The 24,662-nt window shown below is 45.5% G+C and overlaps 1 protein-coding gene across 1 annotated transcript in view; it reads right to left on the bottom strand.

Annotated features, from left to right (window-relative positions):
- LOC125427940 (noelin-2-like) overlaps positions 1-24,100 on the bottom strand; it is a 101,447-nt gene extending 77,347 nt beyond the window's left edge. The window contains exon 1 of the mRNA XM_048487508.1: positions 23,916-24,100. Coding sequence (XP_048343465.1) covers positions 23,916-24,053 — 138 coding nt within the window. The 5' untranslated portion in view covers positions 24,054-24,100. The remainder of the gene's footprint in view (positions 1-23,915) is intronic.
- Between the last annotated feature and the right edge of the window lie 562 nt (positions 24,101-24,662).

Below are 24,662 nucleotides of genomic sequence, written 5' to 3'. Positions count from 1 at the left end.
GCTCTTTCTCAGCTCCAGGGTCAGGCTGACAGACTCCAGTCTGAAGATTTGGAGGCTGGGCCAGGAGGATTTGGAAGGCAAACTGAAGATTACCTGGGGAAATGCCCTGATGTGAGTGGATGAAGCTTGACAGCTGCCCCTGGGGGCAAACCCTATATAATGTTTTGTAAATCCTTTGTTTGACCCACAAAGCCTTTAGAGCAAACACTAAACATCATGGTGTACTGATTAGGAGCAGATGGACCCCAATCTGAAGAACCAAATTTAATTCCCAACTCCTCCACATGAGCAGAATGCTATTATCTGATGAACTGGATTTGTTTCCCCGCTCGTAAACATGAAGCCTGTTGGGTGACCTTGGGCTAGGCACAGTTCTCTCAGAACACTCTCAGTCCCACCTACCTCACACGGTGCCTTCTGCGGGGAGAGGAAAGGAAGGGGTTTGTAAGCTGCTTTGAGACTCCTTACAGAAGAAAAAGGTGGTGTATAAATCCAGACTCTTCTTCTTTGTGTCTGTTTTTATTTGCCTTAAGACAAATACATTTTTTCAGGTTTTCCACTCTGATGTCTTTTAACTGAACCCCAAAAATCACACCAGCCCCCCAGGGCCCAAACTGGGAAGTGGAAGCTGAGCCAAAAAAATGGCTGTTAAAAGTTAAAGCTGAAGGAACGAGAAGCACTTGATGCAAACATCTGCAGCCATCTCCAAAAGTACAAGTACAAGCACCTTCCTCATGAGGTGAGGCTGCAGCGTTTGGGACTCTTTAGTTTGGAGAGGAGACGTCTGAGGGGGGATATGATTGAAGTGTATAAAATTATGCATGGGGTAGAAAATGTTGACAGAGAGAAATTTTTCTCTCTTTCTCACAATACTAGAACCAGGGGGCATTCATTGAAAATGATGGGGGGAAGAATTAGGACTAATAAAAGGAAACACTTCTTCACGCAACGTGTGATTGGTGTTTGGAATATGCTGCCACAGGAGGTGGTTGTGGCCACTAACCTGGATAGCTTTAAAAAGGGTTATGGCCACTAACCTGGATAGCTTTAAAAAGGGCTTGGACAGATATATGGAGGAGAAGTCGATCTATGGCTGCCAATCTTGATCCTCCTTGATCTGGGATAGCAAATGCCTTAGCAGACCAGGTGCTCGGGAGCAGCAGCAGCAGCAGCAGCAGAAGGCCACTGCTTTCCCATCCTGCAGTGAGCTCCCAAAGGCACCTGGTGGGCCACTGCGAGTAGCAGAGTGCTGGACTAGATGGACTCTGGTCTGATCCAGCAGGCTTGTTCTTATGTTCTTAAGTATCTTCTCTCTACTATATTCCAGGCATCACATCAATCATCATTTGCCCACCTGTAGACTAGTGGTCCAGCACCCAGCCTGATGACTGTTGGCTCATTAAATAGGAACTGAATTGAACTCAGTCCAATTTTGGTGACTCAAGACCATATAAATAGACAGTTTTACCCAACGGCTCTAATTGTCTTTCCCTGGGTCTCCTATAAAGTTTGTGTTTCTGGTACCTGGCATTACATTTTATGGTACATATGGCCCAGGTATTTTATGGTACATAGGGCCCGATCAAGTGACATTTATGTCCTATCTGGCCCTGTAACAAATGAGTTCAAAACCCCTTTCATAGGGTATTCAAGATAAGAGGACAAACAGAGATTGTTTGCCATTGCCTTTGCATGCATGGTTACCCTGACATTCCTTGGCGGTCTCCCACCCAAGTCCTAACCAGGACCAACCCTGCTTAGCTTCTGACAAGGACAATGAAGCCCCCTGCACCCTCCTGCTATAAGCAGGCTGCAAACCAGAGGGAACTCTCTCTGCCAAGGGCAAGCCAGTATTACTCCTCGACTCCCAGCTGGCCCAAGATCATTCCAGACTGGCCAGCTGGGTTCTGAGCAAGGAGCTTCAGCTGGTAAAGATTAAGGCAGTCCACCCTTCACCCCAGCAGCCTCCAGTCTTTTCCCTAGGTGCTTGCGGGCTGGGTAAGCGCTCTCAAGGGGCCTGATCAGGCCACATGTTTGAGACCCCTGTCCAGCCTACCGGGTCTTCACAAGTCAGCTGCAACTTGAGAGCACTTTCCACGACCACTTCCTGAAGGCTGCACCACTTCCCGTGAGTGACATCACAATCAACTACCTGCAGATTGTCACCTCAATCTTACTGCCTGCACCTCAAATAGGTGGGATCATCATGTTTCTTTTCCACATTAACCCAATGGTTTGTGTTTTTTTTAAAAAAAAAAAAGATCCTGAAGCAGCCAACTGGGAGTAAACAATGGCACAGAATAGGCAAAACACACAGCAGTAGATTGGCTCTCCTTCCCCCTGAAACGGTTCCCCTTCTTGCACTGAAAGCCCCATCCAGAAACAAAGCGGCAAATGTTCAGTGCAGTCCCATTAACGAGTATAGGAAGCGACCCAATTTGGTCGGTCTCAGCTCCGTTGCCAAAACTCTGCGCGACACAGCACAACTCCTGGCTACACAATCAGGCAATCATTTATTTAAAGGCAAAAGAAGGCTTGCTGTTGCCAGCATAGCTAATAACAAAGCGGCAAACGACCGCATCGCAAGCTTTTGTGGATGTCAAACCAAATAAACTATACATCAGTATGAGCAGTGGCATACTTTTTTTAAAAGAATATGATTTGAGAGAACTGTTTGCAGTTCTTCAAAATACCAGGAAAATAGCTGTCCCTGGCACTCTTGTGACAGTAGAGGAACTAAACAATTCATCTCCCCAAACCCATATTATACCTTTTATTATACCTATCTTGGTCTTAATAAAAGGAATTGCATGGATTTCGGATTTTGCTATCAGCCAGCAGAGCTGTCAATGTAAAGGAATGTGCGCGCACACAACTATCAAGAAATGCAGTTACTGAAAATAACAGCCTAACCCACCTTAACTGTTCAAAACAGGTGCGTTAGAGGTGTGTGAAGTATTTGAGCATATATAACAAGTATAAGAAGCAAGTGTGAAATTAAAAGGTTGCAGGAGAACCTCAGCAACCTGTATGAAATAGCACGTGCCTGTGTTTTATTTGTATTCTGGAAGTTAGCAGACTGAAGATAGGCTGTCTACTTATGTTCGTAGGTGAGTAGATTTTAAGAGAGTTCCAGGTGTGCAGGTGATTCGAAGGTAGCAAGCCAAGTGTTTGGGCTTTGATAACTAATCCTAGTACACGCAGAGATAACAAATCTTTCTGATACTGGGAATGACAGAATGCCCCACTCATCGCAGATGGACAGATACTTGATGCCCAGCAAATCATGCAGAGACATAGCAGGGAACCTCCACTGTGGGTGAGCACTTCAAACTCCCAGGAGTCTCTGATGCATTTCTCACACCACATTAACATTCTATTTCTGCTGCTTCTTATAGGGAAGTAAAGAGTTCCACCCCACATCGAATCTCAAGTCAGACCCGGTTTCTGACAGCATGGAATCATGCCTGTTGCAGGCATGACATTTGTTTTGCTCTCCCCATTTAAAAAAATTACAATATACATGGAAATGGCACACAATGTGTCAGCTGTTCCCAGTTTGCAGCCGACCTATGCACTTGTGGAACTTATGGCCCACAGGATATTGCTGTGGCCACAGGTTTAGCTGGTTTTAAAAGAGACTCAGATAAATTCACATAGGAGAGGTCCATCATTGGCTGTTAGCAGCAATGAATACATGGAACCTCCACATAACAATGCTGAGGAGCAGCAACAAAGTATTTTTCCCAGATGGTATTAATTTTATATCACAGAGTGTAGAATAAGGAGGCAGGTCATCACTTACTGCCCTGTTTGAAGGCATGGGGCGGGGGGAAATCTGGTTGGCCAATGAAAGCAGCAGTGAAAATGCCATGCTGTGGATTATTAGGGAAGCGACTGAAAATAAAATGGCGATTAGTGATGTAATGATGGCCACAAGCATAGATGGCTTTAACAGAGCATTAGACAGATTCACGGAAGGTAGATCTATCAGTGGCTACTAGCTATGACTAAAGGGGGGCTTCACATTGTAGCGATTAAGAGTGGCAGACTCTAATCCTTGCTCCTCCACATGAAGCCTCTTGGGTGATCTTGGGCCAGTCACAGTTCCCTCTGAACTCTCTCTGCCCACACAGAGAAAGGCAATAACAAACCATCTCTGGACATCTCGTGCCTTGAATACTCCAAAGGTTTGCCATAAGTCAGCTGTAACTTGACAGCACTTTCCACCACCACCACATTCAAATACAGCAAACCTCCAAAACTCAGTCCAAGAGCAGCATCAGGGAAAGTCTTGGCCTCAGCCTCACAGTCAGTGGGTCATGGCCTGGCATAGAAAGCTCTGGAGCTCCCCTTACCTGCTCAAAGCCTTCAATGCACCAAGTAAATAATGATTTACAAGTACTGTTTAAAATATCACCATCTGCCCAGCATATTAGACACCTCAAACCTGTGCAGAGAGATCAACCGATGGAAAGTCTCTCTGCACATGCCCCAGCAAATAGATGGGTGGAAAATCCATTCTACATGCTCTAATAATCAGTCTGGAGTTTCAGTGAAGCCATCTAGATCCCAATCCACTCTATGCCCAAAACTTCTCCAATGCATTTCGAGATACTTTTGCACAGAGAATTCTCCGTTTTTTCTATTTGAAAAGGATCCGTTATTCTGCACCCTGCAACCTAAAATTAATGTCACGGTTTTTTTTGGAGAGGGGGGGAATAATCAGTATAAGCTGAATTGCCTGAAGTGAACTAACTGCTCTGAATTAATGCAGTTTATCGACATTCACATTAACTGAATTCAAATTCATTTCAAAATCAGAGCCATTCCAGCTCCATCTGAAGGTGCCCAAGAGGAAGCACATTTGAATCTGAATGTGGGCCCTAAATGAGCCCAGGATCCAAAATCTGAATCACAGATTTTCTCTCCAGCTCTACCAACCATTTGCTCTGACGTGGCTTGAGTTGGATTTGGTGTACATGACCCAGAACACCCAAGATGCTCTCCTTCAATGGAGTCCTAGGTTGAAGCTTTTGGGCTGACCAAAGAAAAAAACCCCAAAAGAGGCAGGCATGGAAGTCCAACGAGTTGACTAAATAACATATCTCGATGCCAAAGGGCCTGGGATGGCAAAAAGTGATGCCAATATTCTTACAAAAAAAGTCTCAGTGGTGTACAATACCTTTTGCTTACCCGTTGTGGAATGATTCTACTACCTCGTCCCACTACTATTCCTATTCCGACCAAAGGTGGTGCAGTGGTTAGGAGTTAGTGACCTCTAATTTGGAGAACTGGGTTTGATTTCCTGCTCACTCCATATGCAGCCTACAGAGTGACCCTGAGCTAGTCACAGTTTTTCTCCAGAGCTCTCTCAGCCTCACCTACCTCACAAAGGGGGCCTGTTGTGGGGGAGAAGGAAAGGTTACCTTGTAAGTTGCTTTGAGACTCCCTTTGGTAGAGAAGAAGTGGGGTATAAAAAACCAACTTTTCTTCTTCTAAATATTTATACCTTTTTCTTTCGGCTCAACTCTCCACGTTTTCCCCCCAAGATAAGAAGCTTCCCTCCAAATTTGGTGGATTTATTTCATCAGAGGAAGAGCCATTTTAGTTGAGGAACAGTCATTTAAATTGGAGGAAGGCTATGGGTGGGGAGATGGGATCTACCCCAGTATGCATGTCCACTTAGGGAAACCAATGCAAATACAAAGATAGAGTTGAATTTTCTGTCTTCCCGGTCGAATTCAATCACGGGCAAAGGAGGCAGCATTTTTCAAACCACCCTGATCTTCCAACAGCAGAAAATGGAGAGGTTACAAAATCCCAACAGAATCAAGGAAGGAGTCTCCCTTAGCAACACACAACTGAGACTGCACATGGAGGCCGAGAATCTAGGAAAAGGGGGAAAGAGAAACAAAACTCTAGGATAAAGAGAAGGGGGGAAATGCAGAACAAAATCCAGCACAGATCTAATACATTTTCCAGCCAAATCAAGCCTGAACTTGCCCTAGAAGCTAAAATGACTAAACTTCAAAGGACTATCGTGTTTTGATCACATTATGAAGAGACAAAGGAAGTCACTGGAAAAGAACCAATTAAGGTTAGAGAGGGAAAAACTGCAGGCAGCAGTAAAAGAGAAAGACCCAAAAGGAGATGGATGACTCATTCATGGAAGCCAAGGTCCTCAGTCTGCAAGATCTGAGCAAGGTTGTTAATATGAGAATGTTTTGGAGGACATTCATTTTATAAGTTACACAAGAAGTGACTGGAAAGCACCTAACTCACACACAAAGATCCCTTCCTGCAACTTAAAGTGACTCTTCTGAGCCAAGGTTCATCTCAGTAGCTAAAGGCAGGCTGCTGAGGCAGAGATGGTAAAATACAGGCCATGATGAGGAAGCATTTAGCCTGGAAAACCGAGCTCCGCTCACTAAATACTTTGGGAAACATTACTGCTCCTCAACCTCTATTATATTGGTATAGTTACCAGGTGTGATATAGCAGTTAAGCAGCTGAGCTATGCATGCCAGAAGTCCCCAATTCAAAGGTTGCCTCTGTCATGAACTTCTAACTCACCCTAAGGTAAGTTATATTCTCTCTGCCCCCCTCCACATCTGCAACAGGGGGATAACAGTTCTAACTGACCTTGCAGGGCTGCTGTAAATGGCAAGGAGATCATAAATGTAGCTTAGGATACTGCAAAGCATTGTCTAAATCTCTTTGTGTATGTATTAAGCTTGAAGTACTTAGCACAGATTCATATGTTGGATAGAGGGAGCACACATGTCCCCTTATCACCCGAAAAATTAAAGGCAGAGGGAGAATTTACTCATACACAACGAGGACTGCATTAGACCCTCACCATCTTCAGGTTCGTACCTCGCAATTTCACTGATATCATGCTCTGCAGCCCTCTCACATGATGTGGCTGGTCTTGAGCCTGTGACTCCTCCATGTGTTCAGTCGATGTGTAGAGTGGAAGAGAGAGCACGAGTGAGTTGGTCTTATTCGCTGCCTCCACAAGAACACAGGCTCCTCAGCACTGTGCCAATGTGGGGAGGAAGTATGGACACACATACCCAATCCCCATGATCAAAAGCACTAATCCTCCAATGGTTACATTTTTTGGGAAATGTGGTCATTTTGCTTCTGGGAGGAAACAGACGTGTGCCCCCCCCCCCCATTTCATCATTCATATGGACCACACACAGATGGAAAGGGTTTTGACAATGTGCAAGGGTTGGATTTATCACTCCTCAAAGTATCCTAAGTGGAGTTTCTGTCTGAATCACTTCTGCTGTGTTAACCCTTGAGGGAAGACAACTCTGTGGCATATAGATCAAGAGGGATTGGAAAATCCAGTTACACTTCATTTGGAGAGACGGCACAGTAGCACACTCACCAATGGCAGCTGATGGCTCTGGCTTCATTTCCTTGACATGAATCAAGCAAAGACCTAACAGGGAGCCTCCTCTTTTCAGGGGTACTTTGGTCTCAAATGAAACTTTAATTTTTAATCTTGTTTTGGGAGAACACTAATTTACCCCAGGAAACAGCTGGGGAAGGTCTGGCATCATATTTCAAACAGAACACATCATATGCACATAAAGATGACTGAACTAAAGATACTGCGAGACTTGCAAATAATCTCCCATGATGTGATTTCTCTTCCACTCATAAAATTCTCCTCCACTCCCAGTCGCAAACAGCGATGCATCAAGTGGGAAGAACGGAAGAACTCCTTCTGGTTCTAGGGCCAGCTATTTCTTTCCTTTGCTGAATTCATAATCCCGTCTACATCCAAATATAGTTTAGAAAATAAAAAACTTACGTTCTTCACTGGCGGGGAGTACTATGCAGTGAATTTGGCATTCAAAATCTACTTTGGAATTCATCGCAGGGCATTCTGAAGTGGCTATTTCAAACCTATTTTTCTTTCCCATACAAAATTTCAGACATTCATTTAGGGCTAAATTTGATCTCAGAAATGGACTCCCATTTCCAAGATATTCATCTCTCAGAAACCATCCAGAAAATGTCATGCTTCTGTTTCTGGTTACAGTCTTGAGTGTGTTTACTTGAAATTCAGTTCCACTAACATCAACAGACCTTCCTTCTGAGAAAAACCCTTCGGGGATGGATTTGTCGATCCCAGGCATAAGGATGGAAGAAGGGGGGAAATTAATATATTTTACGGGGCCTAGGAATATGGGGGGACCTAGTCTAGGCAGCAAGCTTATTAGAGAATAACATGTTCTATTTATGTCATTGTGGAAATAAAAGTATGCATTTATTCTTTCATAGTTCATAAGGTCATGCATGAGGAAAGGATGGGTGTGCCTTTAGGGGGAGCCTATTATAAGTTTGTACTGGTAGAGAAATTTTACTTGGATCCAAAGTAAAATCAATCATACAGTTCTTTCACCCCAAAAAACCATTTTTCCCTCAACTTGTTAAATGTAGAATTAGATACTGAAACTTAAGCTTCTTCAAGGCTTCATTACTTGAACTTTGGTGCTGTATTCTCCAGGAAATGCAATTATTTTATTTACTTACTGTAAGATTTGTTTCCTATACTACAAATTCTCTTTATTCCAACTGGCCTTCTGAACACAATCACACACATGACTCACATATTTCAAAAAAATGCCAGTGTGCTATAGGGGTTAGAGTATCAGACTACGATCTCTAAGACACCAAGTTCAAATCCCCACTGTACCATGGGAACCTGTTGGGTGACCTTGGACAAGTCATATATCATCAGCCTGTCCTACCTCATAGGGTAGTAGTGAGGATAAAATGGACAAAAGAACAATCTATTTTTGGCTAGTTGGGGTCCCCACTGGAAAGAAGGCTAGGGTATAAAAAAAGACTAAAAGAAACAAAAACAGAAATACTCATCAGACATTTGCAAGTATCTGCTGAGGGACTCTTAAGATGTATATATACAAGATGTATGTATACACTACAGAGTGGAGCCTCACTTTCCTGTAAATGACTCCCTAGCATGACTTCCTGCAAGGGCTAGTGAGAATCATCATTTTTCGTGACCTCCCAAATTGAATCAGCGGCCAAAAAATGGATGCCACCAATCTAGCATGCAACAACATGTCAGCAAACTCTCTGCAGATGAAAGCCATCAACTGCATCCATATGCAAAACAAAGCTCATTTAAAGTGACAAAAAATTGCAAGGGGTAATCTGAAATAATGCTAGGAAAAGTGAAGGGCAGCAAGAAAAGAGGACGATCCAACAGGAGATGGATGGACTCAAGAAAGGAAGTCATATAACCCTCAGTTTGGAAGAGTTGAGCAAGGCTGTTAACAACAGGACACTTAGGGGCTTTCCGCACTGACAGTTGTACTAGTTTCTATCTAGGTTCACTTCAGTGTATCCGCACTGCAACTGAGCTCAACATTGTTTTGTCTCAGTTCCACCCCCTCAGAACTGCGACATCCCTGTTGCAGTTATGAACTGCACCTTTCTGCTGGAACAAGGTCAATACCGCTTCGAAGCTTCGAAGTGCGGACACATCAAAACGACACCTCATCCGTTCAACCAATCAGGAGTTGCTTTTGTGGCATACGCAGAACGGGAGAGTTACGGTGGGCATGTAACTGTAAACTGTAAAAACTGTAAAAAAAAGAGACAGCTCCCGTTTCCCATGGTAACACAAGCTTCAATCACGATCGAGGAGAGAAACAGGCACCAAGACGATCCCGCCCACTTAGCTCGGTTCCAGGGGGCCAAGTAAGTTGCTGTGCGGACAGCCTGGAATCGCCCCCACTGAAGGGAACCGAGTTGACCTTAGCTCCCTCCTGTAGTGCGGAAAGCCCCTTAGAAGGGCACTGTTTTTTAGGGTCACCACAAATGAGAAGCAACTTGAGGGCACATTTCACACACACACACACACACAAAAGAATATCTTCATTACAGTCATAGACCAGTGTACTATTTCCAGATCACACATCAGTTCACTCTATTGTAACACTACCCAATTCATTGAACAGTTTGCTAAAAGAATTACATAAAACAAACAAGATAAACCACTGCTAGTCAGTCTCTACAATTCCTATCTTACTTAAGTCAAAACATGCATATAACTATATGAATATATTAAAATATATAAAAGATTGAGACATCAAATTTATAGTATGTCTGCCAATTTAATCAGCCTGTTCATCATCAAATACAGCATAAAATACTACCCTACCTTTCAAGAGTGATTAGACTCTGGGAGATATTAGACTGCTGGACTCTTCCTAATAACTTCCATTATTTCAATGAATGGGTCACCTCCATCTTTCTACTTTCACACACACTCCAGGCAAACTTGGCAGCTTTAATGGTAATCTCACAATCTTTACCAGACAACAGTCTAGGAATTTTCTATCCCTACCTGGGAACTGGATCAAGGCAGGATTAATTAACTTTTCCCTAGTATGGGCAAAATTCTTACACTCAAAGAAAAGGTGCTCAAGCGTCTTTGTTCAGCCTTCATCACAAGTACATAGATACACTCGCTTTGGTATTCTTTTATATTTACCTTATAAAACCACAGTAGGCAAAGGATCGTACCTAGCTAAAGTAAAACTTCTTCTAGGATCAGGAATTTCACACACACACAATGTGAAAAAGCTTGCTTGACTCCAAAAGGCCCCGTGCAGAATAATGCACATTCAATCCACTTTGAAGATGGATTTTACTGTGCGGAATAGCAAAATCCACTTTCAAACAATTGTGAAAGTGGATTGAATGTGCATTATTCTGCATGCGTGGAAGAGGCCAAATATAATAGGCACTGAGACCAGAATAAGTTTTTAGGCACTTTATTCTTGTATTTATTGCATTTGTATTTATTCATGTATTTTTGAAGGGTGGAAGAAAGATACTACCATTTGATAAGTGGCGGAATCATTCTTTCTCCTTTTCAAAATATTCATGAGACAGAATTAAGGAAAACAGTGAATAAAAACTCAGTTCAATAGAAATGAGGTATGGGCAGAGATGGGATCCAACCAGTTCTCACCACTTCTCTAGAAGTGGTTACTAATTTTTTCTGAGTGCCGAGAAGGGGTTACTAAAGCAACCTCCCTGCCCAATAGGGACTGGAGGTGCGTATGTGCGGTGGCGCCGCTGTTTGAATCCCACCACCATTGGAACCCGTTATTAAAAATTTTAGATCCCACCACTGGGTATGGGGTTGGGCCAACTGAGTAACACCCCCTTCCCCAAGATTAAATCTTGTGAAAAGATCAGAAGAAGTGAGTGTCAGAAGAATTAGATATAGAGGTATAGAGGAGGTGAGAAATATCCACCTGAGTGCCCCTTGAGTGGTAGACGCTTATCTGGTGAACCAGCTGTGTTTCCACACTCCTACATTCCTGCTGGGTGACATTGGGCTAGTCATAGCTCTTCAGAACTCTCTTAGCCACATCTACTTCACAAGGTGTCTGTTGTGGGGAGAGGAAGGGAAAAGGAGTTTGTAAGCCGCCTTGGGTCTCCTTACAGGAGATAAAGGTGGGGTATAAATCCATCTTCTTTTAAAGTGTGACAGTTCACAATTAACAGCACTGCAACCTTCACAAACAACAAACTCAAAAAACAAATGTACACATCTTTCACTGCCTGTTCTAAGTAGCTTGAAGACCCTCAGAGAGGTTTCTACGGCACAAGGATTCATTTTGAGCGGCTGAAGACAAAACTTTTGATGGACAGCCTTATCAAAACAACATTTCTGTTAATCAGCCAGCTTTTAATCCTGAGTGGTTAGTTAAACTTAAATTTACATACTGCTGACACTTCAAGCACAGCAGCTGTCTTTCAGGCAATAAGAAATGACATGCAAGATGATCTTCAGGCGAGCCACCAAGTACGGTTTCTCTCCTTGGCTCCATTCGTACGTTACTCCATTTCATGGGTTATTTTAACCCTGGTTGGTTTGTGTGAAACTAAGGCTGAGTTTGCCGATGACCATTCCGAATCCCTGGCTGCTCTCAACAAATGCTTGTTTCATGGCTCCCTCTCTGTAGCATGAGAATTGTCAATGAGAAGCAGAAGTCACAATCCAACCAAGATTAAACTGGAATCTCTGCATTCAGATGTCAAATGAAATCATGGCAGCTGTGGTAAATAAAGAGACCCTCAGATTCTGCTTTGACAGACCATAACTAGCTACCATTCATGGAGTGGCTTCAGAGGCATGGGGGGTGGGTGGAGGGAATGGCGCCTGGGGCAACATCTGCTCCGGGTGCCCCCGCTCCCCTTGCCTTAACCAGTGGGAGGCTGCTGCAGGCCAGCCTTATAGCCCCACCAGACTGCTCCTTCAGCCAAGCTGGTCCTTCGGCCGAGAGGGCTGGGCTGGGGGGGGGGATGTAGGGGGTGTATGCCTGAGGACATGTGACCCCTCATGTCCATGTAGGTGCTCCGCCTTACTCTGAGTGGCTCTCATTCCAGACAATCCCACTAGCCACAATTAGTTTAGTTAAACCACGAGGTTCCATTCAACCACCCGTTCAACCACCCGTCTGAACTGAACCACCGTTCTTTATTCTTTCATTCCCTGTTGTAGTAACAGCAACAAGCCAAAAAAAATGATTTCAGGAATTTCACAGACAGATTTCAGGATGCTCTTCTATCTCAGCCTTCAACATCTGGCCCTACTAACCCAATCAACACATGCTTTAGTTGATTTACCTGGCAATTAAAACTGATTCAGGCTTTCAGCCTAGTAATTTCAGGGATAACAGGCCACCACAGAGCACACACCAAATTCTGAAAATAAACAACATCCCAGAACAAAACTCCTTATCAGTGGCATAGTGGTAACAGGGGGGGCCACACCCTGGGTGCATGCGCCATTGGGGTCACAGCTACCAGCTGAAATAAAGTAAGTGGGCTGGGAACGGAGCACCATGAGGGGATACAGCAGGTCCATACCACTTCGGCAGAACCGGTTGTTAAAATGGTGCTTGTAAACAACCAGTTGTTAAAGTATTTGAATCCCACCACTGGGCAGGGCTCTGAGGGGGGTGCCCCTCCCCCCCTCACCCCATCCCAACCCACAAGCCAGGCCCCAGCAGCTGGAGCAGGCTGTTTTTTCAGCCGGCTGCTAGCTGAAATAAAATAAGTGGGTGGGGGATGGGGCTCCATGGGGGGCTCTATGGGGGAGGTGCCCCTACACCCCTCCCCTTCCCCCCACCCCACAAGCCAGATCCCAGCAGCTGGAGCAGGCTGTTTTTCCAGCAGGCTGACAGCTGAAATAAAAGAAGTGGACAGGGGGCGGGGCTCCATGGGGGGTGGGACCCGGGTACCGTTTCCCCTCCCCCCAAGCCCCTGCTCCTCATGTGCCATCACCGAAAAAGGAAATTCCCAGCAACTCAAAGGAAGCTGCGTACATGCGTCGGCAATGCTGCTGAACAACTGATGAGTGGTGGCTAAACGTGTGAACTTTTTTTTCTTTGCTGTGGAATGGAAGCTGACTTATGGCAACCCCAAAGGGTTTTCAAGACAAGAGACCTCAGAGGTGATTTGCCATTGCCTGCCTCTGCCTAGCAACCCTGGACTTCCTTGGTGGTTGCCCATCCAAACACTAACTAGGGTGGACCATGCTTGGCTCTCACAGAGATAGAGGCAATCAGGTTAGCCCTGGTCAGAGCCTGTGTGAACACAGCCACTGCAAAGCATTTCGGGGGGACAAGGAAACTCTATCTGCAATGGTCTATTTACACTTTGGAAGCCATGACATTGTACTCCAGAACACATTGATGCAATAATACATTCTGCTCAAAAATCATTCACTTAAATATTTACACTCTTGATTTTTTTTTCCCCAATGGGGACCCAAAGCAGCTTATAATATTATTCTCCGTTTCTCCAATTTTATTCTCACAAGAACAATCTTGGAATTGTTAGTTTCTCCTGAGAAAGTAGGTATGCTCATAGTTCACAGTGAACACACATACAATCCATGTACACTTGATTTTCTTTGTATACCCATTTAGGTATGATTCATGTTACAGTCAATATGCATGCATTGGCTGAACATGTGATATAAACTCTCATATATTTATCCAGACACTGGTCCCAGTTTCATTCCTTGAAGTTAATGTTTATTGGGTGTTTCTTACAACGAGTATGCACCTTACAGATGTATATGTCACTGTAACATTTGGAGTGTTATGGGAGTTCCGGACTGTATGGCTGTGTCCCAGTACCAATTTCTCCTGATGTTTCGCCTGCATCTGTGGCATCTGCATCCATGGCTGGCATCTTCAGAGGATCTGATGGTAGTAAAGCAAATGGAGTATATATACCTGTGGAATGTCCAGGTTGAGCATACCACTGTGAAACATTCATTCATTCATTCATTCATTCATTCATTCAGTCAGTCAGTCAGTCAGTCCAGTCAGTCAGTCACCTTTCTCCTTAATGGGCAGCTTACCTCATTCTCTCCTCCATTTTATCATAACAACCCAGGTGGGAGTAGACTGAGGGTGTATGGCTGGAGCCAAAGACCTCAGTGAGCTTTCATGGCGGAGGGGGAATTCAAATTTTTAAAAAATCTACCCAAAACAAGGTCCTGGAAGCATGAAGCCATAAAAGAACAACTCTATTCAAAGCATTCAAAGCATACCTCCCTTCTCACAATTTCTACCTTTGAGGAGTCTCAAAGCAGCTCACAGTCACCTTCCCTTTCCCTCCCCAAAACAGACATCTTGTGAGTTAAGTGGGGCTTGGAGAGTTCTGAGAGAACTGTGGCTAGTCCAAGGTCACCCAGCAGGCTTCATGTAGAAGAGTTGGGATACAAATCCAGTTCTCCAGATCAGAGTCCCCTGCTCTTAACCACTATATCATGCTATACTTTCAAAGCTTTTTACAGTATGGTAAGGACTCACTGTTCCAAATACGTTAAAGATGTAACCTTATAAAACAGTGTACAGAGGATTAATATACTGCTGCATGTTAACACTGCTCATGCCTCCAAAAATGCAACCTCCTGACCTTTTGAAGATGAAGGAAGGGGGCAGCGGTAGGAAGCACACATCTGACCTGCAACCAAAAACCAGCTTGTCCTACAACTTTCATAGGGCACTGGGTGGGATCAAGAAAAGGCAGATCCCATTGGGCCGCTGATGCAGAGAGAACATTTGAAAGAGTGATGCACAAGGCTTGGAAGAATGCAGTGAAACTTCAGTTGCTTCTGAGTATGACAGGCAGAGTGGAACACATCAGTTGGAAAATAAGATATTTTGCCAGGGCCAAGAGATCTGCCAGCTTCCATGATGCTGGTTTTGACTGGAGGTCATTTCTAATTCTCATTCATGCTGAGTCACACACACAGCAAACCCCATTTTAAATCTCCTTTTGGGTGGACTGAACCAGTGAGTCTTTGTTTTCATGTCACCTTCCACACCAATAGCTCTCTGTTAAGTGGAAACATTTTCCAACATTGGTTCCCGAACTACACATCAGAATTATTCCTTATTTCTGTTTGCTTTTCTCCCTGCTGGAGAGTCAGAGTGGCTTTCCAAGAAACAAAAAAATGTCATGTGTTTGTAAGATGAACAAACTAATATACATATTTTAAAACATTGATTTTTAATAATTGTAATCAGATTTTTTTAAAAAAATGCTTTTTTAAAAAAATGCTTTTTACGGAAAACTCTATCTAAAGATAATTTTCTGTTTAAGATACATTATAGTCCAAAGGTTATTAATTATGAAATAAGGATTAGTTTTTAATTATGTAACATGAAGCTGTATATTCATGCAATGCTTAAATTTGGGGGGGGGGGGTAAAAATTCCATTGATTCATTCATAATGGCAAGGTCCTCCAGAGACTGCTGTAAGATTATTTTGGGCAGTTTTTCCATCTAGAAGACATTATCACAGATGTTTGGTTTTTCAGTTCTCCAAAACTGTGAATTTGTGTCTACAGGGGAAACCATGTCTCTTCTTCACAGCAAAAGTAGAGTGGAATAGATCTGCACAAAGGAGCTAAGTGTGAGGAGGGAGGGGCAAACAGTAAAAATGAACTCTTCTTTTGAGAAGAATGCTACACAAGTCTTGGAAACTCTGAATATACTGTCTGAGGATTTATCATGTTATTCTCCCTCTGGAACAGAAAATCTATAATGGCAACAGGCCATTAAAAAGACCCAATTTGAGAATATTTTAATGATATCAATAAGACTGGCATGCATGGAAAATGCAAACACTGCAAAAAGAAATGCAAAGCCTAGAGGCCTGAGGTAATCTGGAGATGGTTCACCCATGCAATAATCTCATATTTAGCCATCTATGCATTTCCTAGGGTATAACCAAACCAGTATTTTTGCTATAACTGTAAAACTAATCTGAAAAGTTATTTATTATTCTAAAACTGAAACCTTTGTCTGGTTATAAATAAAAATCATATCAGCAAGAATGAGTGCTTATGTAGAAAACCATGACTTAAATGTAATCTGACTAGTAATTTAAATCGTGATTTAAATTGATTTAATTTAAATCAAATCCACCCTGATTATAAGAGGTGGTTCAGGCCAACATTTTCATAAAGAGAACGAGACTGTGTATAATATGCATCCTGTGTTTTTTGTGTTATTTTACTTACAAGGTCTTGTTTTCTACTTATGGAATACCATTTTCTCTATCATTTATATTATGTCTGCTATGTTAGGCTTTGTTTCAGATTTTGGTAATCCTAATCCTATTATGTTGTGTATTAGAGTTTTCTTATGTTTTCCATGGATTTACACTAATTCGCCCACAGTCTTTATGAGAAAGGAACATATAACTGAAGTAAATAAAGGGAAGGGAGCTTTTCGTGTAATATCTAAATAAGCTGTCCCACACCAGGGTGGTACTAGAAAATCTGAGATAGCATTAAAGCGTTTATCAATTCCATCAATAGCAGAGATATATGTCAGCAAAACTGAAGGGGAAAATGCAAAAGGATTTCATGGTTTAATGAGGAGTTCTCAACCTGTGGGTTCTGATCCCTTTGGGAATTGAACAGCCCTTTCACAGGGGTCACCTAAGACTCTCTGCATCAGTGTTCTCCATCTAGCAAAAAATGGATAAATGTTAGGGTTGGGGGTCACCACAACATGAGGGAACTGTATTAAAGAGTCCCGCAGAATTAGGAAGGTTGAGAATCCCTGGTTTAATGTATTGTCAAAGGCTTTCACGGCCAGAATCACTAGGGTGCTGTGTGGTTTCCGGGCTGTTTGGCTGTGTTCTACTTGGCATTCTCCCCTGACGTTTCCTTACCATCTGTGGCTGGCAGCATCTTTCTACTATCAGATCCTCTGAAGATGCTAGCCACAGATGCAGGCGAAGCATCAGGAAAAAAAATGTTGCTAGAATTCACAACCATACAACCAGGCTCTACAGCACCCCAGATTTCATGGTTGTTATATGCAAAACAGAAATGTGTCAGGGAATGTTTAAGTTTGTTTACCATTTTTAGATGATAATAACTGTGTGCATAGAAGGTGATATAAAATGCTGTCACAGTATAGAATGATTTTAGCATCCATTACACCTTTTTTAGCCGTCTTACTCTCCTTCCAAATTGGATATCGGATACCTATACTGTTTTGCGCCTGCAGCTGTGGCTCCTCAGAAACTGATGGGCTGAGCTAGCGATATGGCTTGAAATGTTCAGTTGATCAGGGAACTTCATCAGTTTGCAATCCAACTTAAAGTTGCATGACTGGCTGCAACAGGTGATAGCCAAGTATGGAGAAGCGAACTCAGGAGGTGTGGCTGCTAAGGAACAGGGAGCCCACACCCAAGAAAAAACAAGGAAGAATGTGGAATTGAGGGATGGCCCAGGGGGGAAGAGAAAATGAGAAGATGAAAGAGAAAAGGTATGTATCCAAGGGAGAAAGCTTGAGTCAGTGTGTTGTAGTGGTTAGAGCGATCCAGGCAGGGACAGGGGTTCCCAACATGTACTGCATAAATTGTTTTTTTTTTTTTTTAATGTATTTATTATTGTTTTATTTGTAATAATATTTTGTGATATTTGCCGTACCGAACCCTTTGAGGAATTAAGATTGGGGTAAAGAGGTCTAAATATAAATAAAATAAAATAAAATAAATAATGCCCATGAACTAGCTGTAAACTGGCCACTTTAAATGAGAGGAATCCCTTTATTTACTTTATCCAAGGTCCACCTTTCTTGCTGAGACTGAAAGCAGATTATAAAATTTAGGAATGGCCAGACATGTGAATAAGAATTGTCACAAGACTGGATTACAAAGGCAGAAAGCAACACAATAAGAGCAGTCCCAGACATGATGTCAGAAATGCAAAAACTGGATTATGGGGATTAAAGAGTTGATGGGAATAAATATGAATTACCCAGGCTGATCTAAGACAAACGAGTCATGCTGCTTTAAGTGGCTCTCCAGCAGCTTTGACTGGGTCAGGACGTCCCACTTGGCTCCTCCCTCTCCTACACGGGACAGATGACTAGCAAGTCGGTGAAGGAAGCAAAGAGCACCTTGCTTGGCGACCAACCATTTCATAGCCAGGACAGGGAAACCAGATAAAAGGGTTAGGAAAAACCTCTCCACTTGTGTGCGAGAGGCGTTTTCCATTAAGAGGCATAAAATCACAATACAGTAACAGAGGCAGGCTAATTGTATAGTACAAACGGCATCAAATATCTATTGATTTGTTCATTTGATATCTGCCCGCCTTTCAATGCAGAAGGATTCCCATGGTGGCTCCTACGGGATGCCGATTGATTTGGGGAGGCTTCCAGCTGCTGATGGAGCAAGGCTCTGGGATGGTATCCCAATCAAGCTCCAGGCAATGTATAAATATTTCAACACAGATCTGAATCCGGTGATTCGTGTGCAGAGCTCCTTTCACCCAAATCAAGAGTTGACATATTTCAACATAATCACTATTTAATTAACGAAGCCATTTAGCTCATTTATAAGAACAAGGGTTCAGCTCAAGAACAGGCTGCCTAACTAGATCTCAAGCCTGCTATGTCGCACACATGTAACTCTTCGACACAAAAGAGGTTGCCAACTCTGGGTTGGGAAATCCATGGAGATCTGGGGTGGCACCTGAAGAGGGGAGGGTTTAACCCCACAGAATCCACCATCCAAAGCAGCCATTTTCCTCAAGGGATCTGACCTCTGTTGTCTGGGGATCAGCTGTAATTCTGGCAGATCCCCGGGCTGCATCTGCAGGCTGGCATTCACAGCTGACTCACACATGACTGTTCCTCACAATGACTGTAACATTACAGTAAGCCATTCAAATGGGTCATTGGAGGCTTAATGCTGCATAGTATTTACACATCCCTTGACACTCATTTTTGCTGCTATCAACCAAATTGACCCAAATGTCCAACCAGAAGTCCTTGAGTAAGGATAATCAGGCATAATCAAGCAAGGACAAAGCCAGTGGCAGGCACAATCATGCAGCCCAAGCCATAACTGATCCAGAATGACCACCACCTACCTGACCCAGTTTGGAACAATGGTTAAGGTGTCACACTAAGACAGGGGTGGCCAATATCCATGTTGGCAGGGGCTGATGGGAATTGTAGTCCATGAACATCTGGAGCACCATAGGTTGGCCACCCCTGTACTAGGATGTGGGGAATCCAGGTTCAAAACCCCACTAGCACCATGAAAGCTTGCTGGGATGGTCACACATTCTCAGCCCAGACTCTGGCTAGTATTTGGACAAGAGACCTCCAAGAAATACCTAGCTAGTGACATGGAGGCAGGCAATGGCAAACCACTTTCTAATGCCTCTTGCCTTGAAAACTTTATGAAGTTGCCATAAGTCAGCTGTGACTTGACAGCAAAAACAGATACACTGGCTGCACCTACAAAGTAAATTATAGCTCTCCATTTCACCCATAAGAATGTCAAATATTGACTAGCTCTCTTCCCACCCAACATGTTGTTCTGCTCCTTGCCGCTATTAGGCAACAGATGCAAAAAGAGAAGGAAATGAAGAGTTGGTACCGACTTCAGAAGAGCCATTTTAAGTAGGGAGTACAGACCCTATGGAGCAGTAGCATGCACTAAGGGGAAACTATGTCTGAATACTTCCTCATTAAATGGGAACTTGGTCCACCAGGGAGAAGTGTAAAGCAGAACCTCTCTCCAGGATGTGTTCCATTAAGCAAGCAGTTCTTGATGTCACGGAATCATCAAAGCATGCAGCTCCCGGCCCCGCCCCGCCAATACTTATACACCCTTATTGTCAGTATGACACAGCCCCATGAGGACTGTACTATGTTCTCAAACCAGGCTGCATTGACACATTGCTAGGAAACTGTTGCAGCAGAGATTGTAAGTCGGTGGACTTTCCTCTGCAGACAAGACCATTCAGGAGATGAATGACTGCTACGGTGTCAAATGCCCTAGTTCGGGATCCTAGTTTGGGGGTACTGGCAAAGCCATTTCAGGCTCTATGGCAATAGGAATGTAAATGAGCAGATATACACTGCATTTATTTACCTCTGGGACCTCAGCCTGGCTCTTCCGTTGTGGAAACAGACTTTTGGGCTTTGGCTCCATCAATGTCAGATGGGTACAGTGAGGAGGAAGAAACCCACAGAGAGGACCATTTGAGTAGCTAGATCAGCTGTAGCCCAGAGGGACCTCCATTGAGACAGGTAGAGTCAGGCAAGGATTCCCCGGCTGCCTCCAAAGATTTGGCAGAAATTCTTCCATCTGTTCCAGGAGGCTGTTTGATCTTCCAGGTGCAGGATTACTCCCAGGGAAATGAAGGGCCAGGGCCATTTTGTGGTTTTACCCGAGCTCCCTAGAATCTACGTCTCTGCTCCCCTTGTTTGGCAGGGGAGTTTCCCACTGAAAAGGGCTTTCTCCTGATTATTTTTAGTTTTGAGACAGTCATTAGAATAGAAGGGCACCGGTCTTGCTAAATAGCCCTCCATCATTAAGTGCAGAGAAGCAGCCAACATTCTGAACTTTATCCTCTCTTGGATTCAATTTTTTAAAAATGTTTTAATTTTTTTCACCAGTTCCACAGTTCAGTATTCATCATGCTTTAACAACTGCTTCACCGCCCGTCTGTTTATTGGTTTGTTTTTGCCCTGAAAAAAGCAACCTCCACATTCTTGGTTTAAAGGCTAACAAAGAGAGTCATGAATCAGGCAAACATAATTGTGCTTCCTCTGGGATGCAGACATGGTCTCTATCTAAGCCTGCATCTCTTAACTCTTTCACATCATTAACTGAGTAGTCACAGGGGGGCTTCCTACGGCTCACAGTAGGGGCAACAGATCTATAGATCAGTGTCTGGCAAAACAAGCTACCGATTGTAGCCCAGAGCATCTCCGAACTGCGTCAACATCTCACTCTCTAATCTCTCCCCGGTTGCCCTGATCGCAGCCGGCAAACCTGTTACTCCTGATCACATTTTGAGCAACTCCGCCCCCTTCCCAAGTGTTGCATTTATGACCACACCCAGCAAGTTACCGCTTGCAAAACCCGACTACAGAGCTGGGGAAGAAGCCAGATCTCTTAACATTTGAAGTCATCCCTGATGAAAGGTAAAAATTACATTCTTCTGCTTTACAAGGTGGTGGCATCGAGACATCCAAAAGCTGCTTCCTACTTTCTTCCCCGTGATTTTCCCCATCTCTTTTGCAGAACCAGAATTCCTAGTGGGCATTACATAAGGCGAAGGAGAGAAGAAAGCGGCTTTTTATCGCTGGTCGGCCTCAGAAGGAAATTCTTCACGGCAGAAAAATTGGCGGTTGGGCGCCCAACATTTCACACACAAAGAACACATTCCCCCACACTCTGTAACAGTCCACAATTGGGCGCCACCTCACCTTATTCCACACGCGCCAGCTGCACGCGCAGCGCACGCTATGACTAAAAGCTTAATGTTTCTCCTTTTAGGAACCACAGTACATTTCCTCATCTTAGTGCAGAGGCGGGCAATGGCAAACCACCTCTCTCTGTCTCTCACCTTTAAAAAACCCTCTCCCTATAGCTTGTCTTCCAAATCAGCAGCTTAATTTGCCAGCACTTTACATACCCCTAGTCACACAAGCATGAAGGGGGGGGGGGGGGTAAGCGGAACTTCTCTTTCTTGGGGCTCAGCTGACATAACTTGGCCACCAAGCTGAATTATCCCCTTGGAGAGCATGAAGGAGCTGCCATGCTTTTGGGAAGCGGGTTCAGATTCCACCTGTGTTCTCGGTTCTCTTGTAGCGGGATCATTTGTGCAACCCCCGAAGCAGCTAGACTGTAAGAAGCGGGGGGGGGGGGCAACCTCCAGAGCTCCAAGCAAAGTCACTCCAGATCTCCAGACACCCTCATTTCACTAGGCAGCAACACAGAATTTAACTTTCTTTGGCGATGGCATCAAATGTTAAGTCTCTGGGAACATCCCCAGCTCTTTGCTGCATTTCCACAGGAGCTGAAGAACTGGACTTTAGGCAGGCTTGGAGGGACAGATCCATCCCAGCTACAGTGTTACAGCTGAGGGGACCGGCCCTTGGAGGCGAACAAGGGCAGGGAGCACAATGTCGGCTCTGGATTCACTGACCTGCCTCCCGTGACCACTGGGAGCCACAGAAAAGCAGCTAGGATGGAGCAGAAGAAGCGTGAAGGGAGCATTAGTTGTTTTGTGACCATACAAGCCAATAGAAGACTGCAAAAATCTTAAAGAATGAACAAAAATAATCCCGTAAGGTGTAGGAAGATACACTGGTGGGCAGCAGCCAACTGCAAAAGGGGGGGGGAGACCTAGATGTGAGGGGGGGGACAGCATATAGGAAGAAGAGAGCAGAGGACTTTGAGAAAGCAAAGCCTCAAATCACTGGGGAACGCACACTGGAAAGAAAGGTAACAAGAAGGAACAGTATGGAGGCAGCAGTCCATTCTGGAAAGAGATCCGGGGGTCGCCTTCATGGCCCCAATCCAACCCCCCCAGCTCCTTTCCAGCGATGGCCCCGATCCACCACACTGCCACAACCAGCTGCCTTCTCCATCCGCCCTGCCGGCAGTTTGGAATCTGCATTCCCCCTCGTTCTTCAGAATCGGGGCCCCCGCGCACCATCACAGACTTGGAGGGGTGTTTTGAGACGGCTCCCCCCCCCCACGAGAAAAGGAGCAGGGAAAGATTTTGAAGGACGAGGGGGGGAGAAGAAAACAGGGACCCGCTCTCTCTTCCTCGCCACCCCTCCCGGTCCGCTGCTCGGAAAGGACATAAAGTTGGCCGCCCGCGGATCCACCGCCCTCAGCGCGCCAGTAAAAAGAGGCAAGCGGAATCCCCGACGGCAGAAAACCTCACGGGGGTGGCCAGTGGTCAGGACCGGGTTTGGGGGTGGGAAGAGATGTGAAGGCAAAGAGATCTCTGGCTCTACACCTCGCCCCTCCACCTCCAAGCACCGAAGTGGGACCTCCAAGCCCAGAAACCAGAGACGTGATCAGGACCGGAATTTGGGGTGGGGGGGGGGGGGGAGAGAAGAAATGTGAAGGCAAAGCGGTATCGGGTTCTACCCACCCCACCCACCCACTCACACACTTCCAAGCACCGAAGCGGGACCTCCGAGCACCGAAACCAGGGACTCGGCGCGGGTCTGCCAGCTGCAAACTGCCAGCCAGGAGAGAAATGTGAAGGCAAAGCAGTGTCGGGTTCTACCCACACACACACACACTTCCAAGCACCGAAGCGGGACCTCCGAGCACCGAAACCAGGGACTCGGCGCGGGTCTGCCAGCTGCAAACTGCCAGCCAGTCGGAAGTCTGCCCCAACCCGAACCTCGCGGGGTAAAGCCGAAGAACCGGATCCCGAGAGAGGCGCCTCCCACCCCCATGCACGAAGAGGGCGCCAAGTTGGGGACCCTCCTCGGCTCTTGCCGCCCTCCCCGCCCCCCAGAGAGGGACTCACGCTGCTCTCGGAGGTGCCGGACTGGGAGACGGCGGTGCCGTTGAGCCCCACCAGGGAAGGCAGCGTCTGGGACATCCAGTTGGTGACCATGGCCATGGTGCTCAGCACGGCGCCGATCTTCAGCAGCGGCACCGTCATGGCGCCCCCGCCTCAGGCCCCCGGCCCGCCGGCCAACCCGCCCCCCTCCCCGCGCCCCGGCCCGCCCGTGAGGCGCCGCTTCCCCGGCCTGGCCCTCCCGTCCGGCTCCCCCCGCCGCTCGGCCGCCGCAGGCCTCCCAGCCCACCCAGCGGCGCCCCTCGCCGCCCGCCTTATAAGCGCCCGGGCGGGCTGCTCGCCGCCCTGACGTCACGCCAACGCTGGCCCCCGGCCGGGCAGGGAGGGGGAGCCCGGCTCTGGCGAGGCGAGGCGCGGGAGGCGGGGTGGGGGGGGGGGAGTCGGCCACATGCCTGCGTGGAAACCCTGGACGGGCTGAGCGACCCCGAGGAAGCAAAGCTCACCTCCCCGGTGGAACAGAAACTTAAGCCCCCCAACAGTAACTTGACATCCCAAACGCTCTCTTGCAGGGGATACAAGATAGTTCTGCTCCCATTTTCCTGCACATAGCTGTATCTGGGGGGGGGGGGTCTTTCTGCTAGGGTCCACTCTCACCCCCATGCCAACCATTTCTGTAGGGGGTTAACCACCCCCAGTGGCATGATAACTGGATGGTCCTGGCTCTTTCCTTCCCCAGACCCGCAGTGTGCTGGA

This window comes from Sphaerodactylus townsendi, linkage group LG03, assembly GCF_021028975.2.
Source record: "Sphaerodactylus townsendi isolate TG3544 linkage group LG03, MPM_Stown_v2.3, whole genome shotgun sequence".
In the NCBI taxonomy this organism is placed as follows: Eukaryota; Metazoa; Chordata; class Lepidosauria; order Squamata; family Sphaerodactylidae; genus Sphaerodactylus; species Sphaerodactylus townsendi.
The sequence above is the reverse complement of the archived record's forward strand: the minus strand, read 5'-3'. Positions and strand labels throughout refer to the sequence as shown.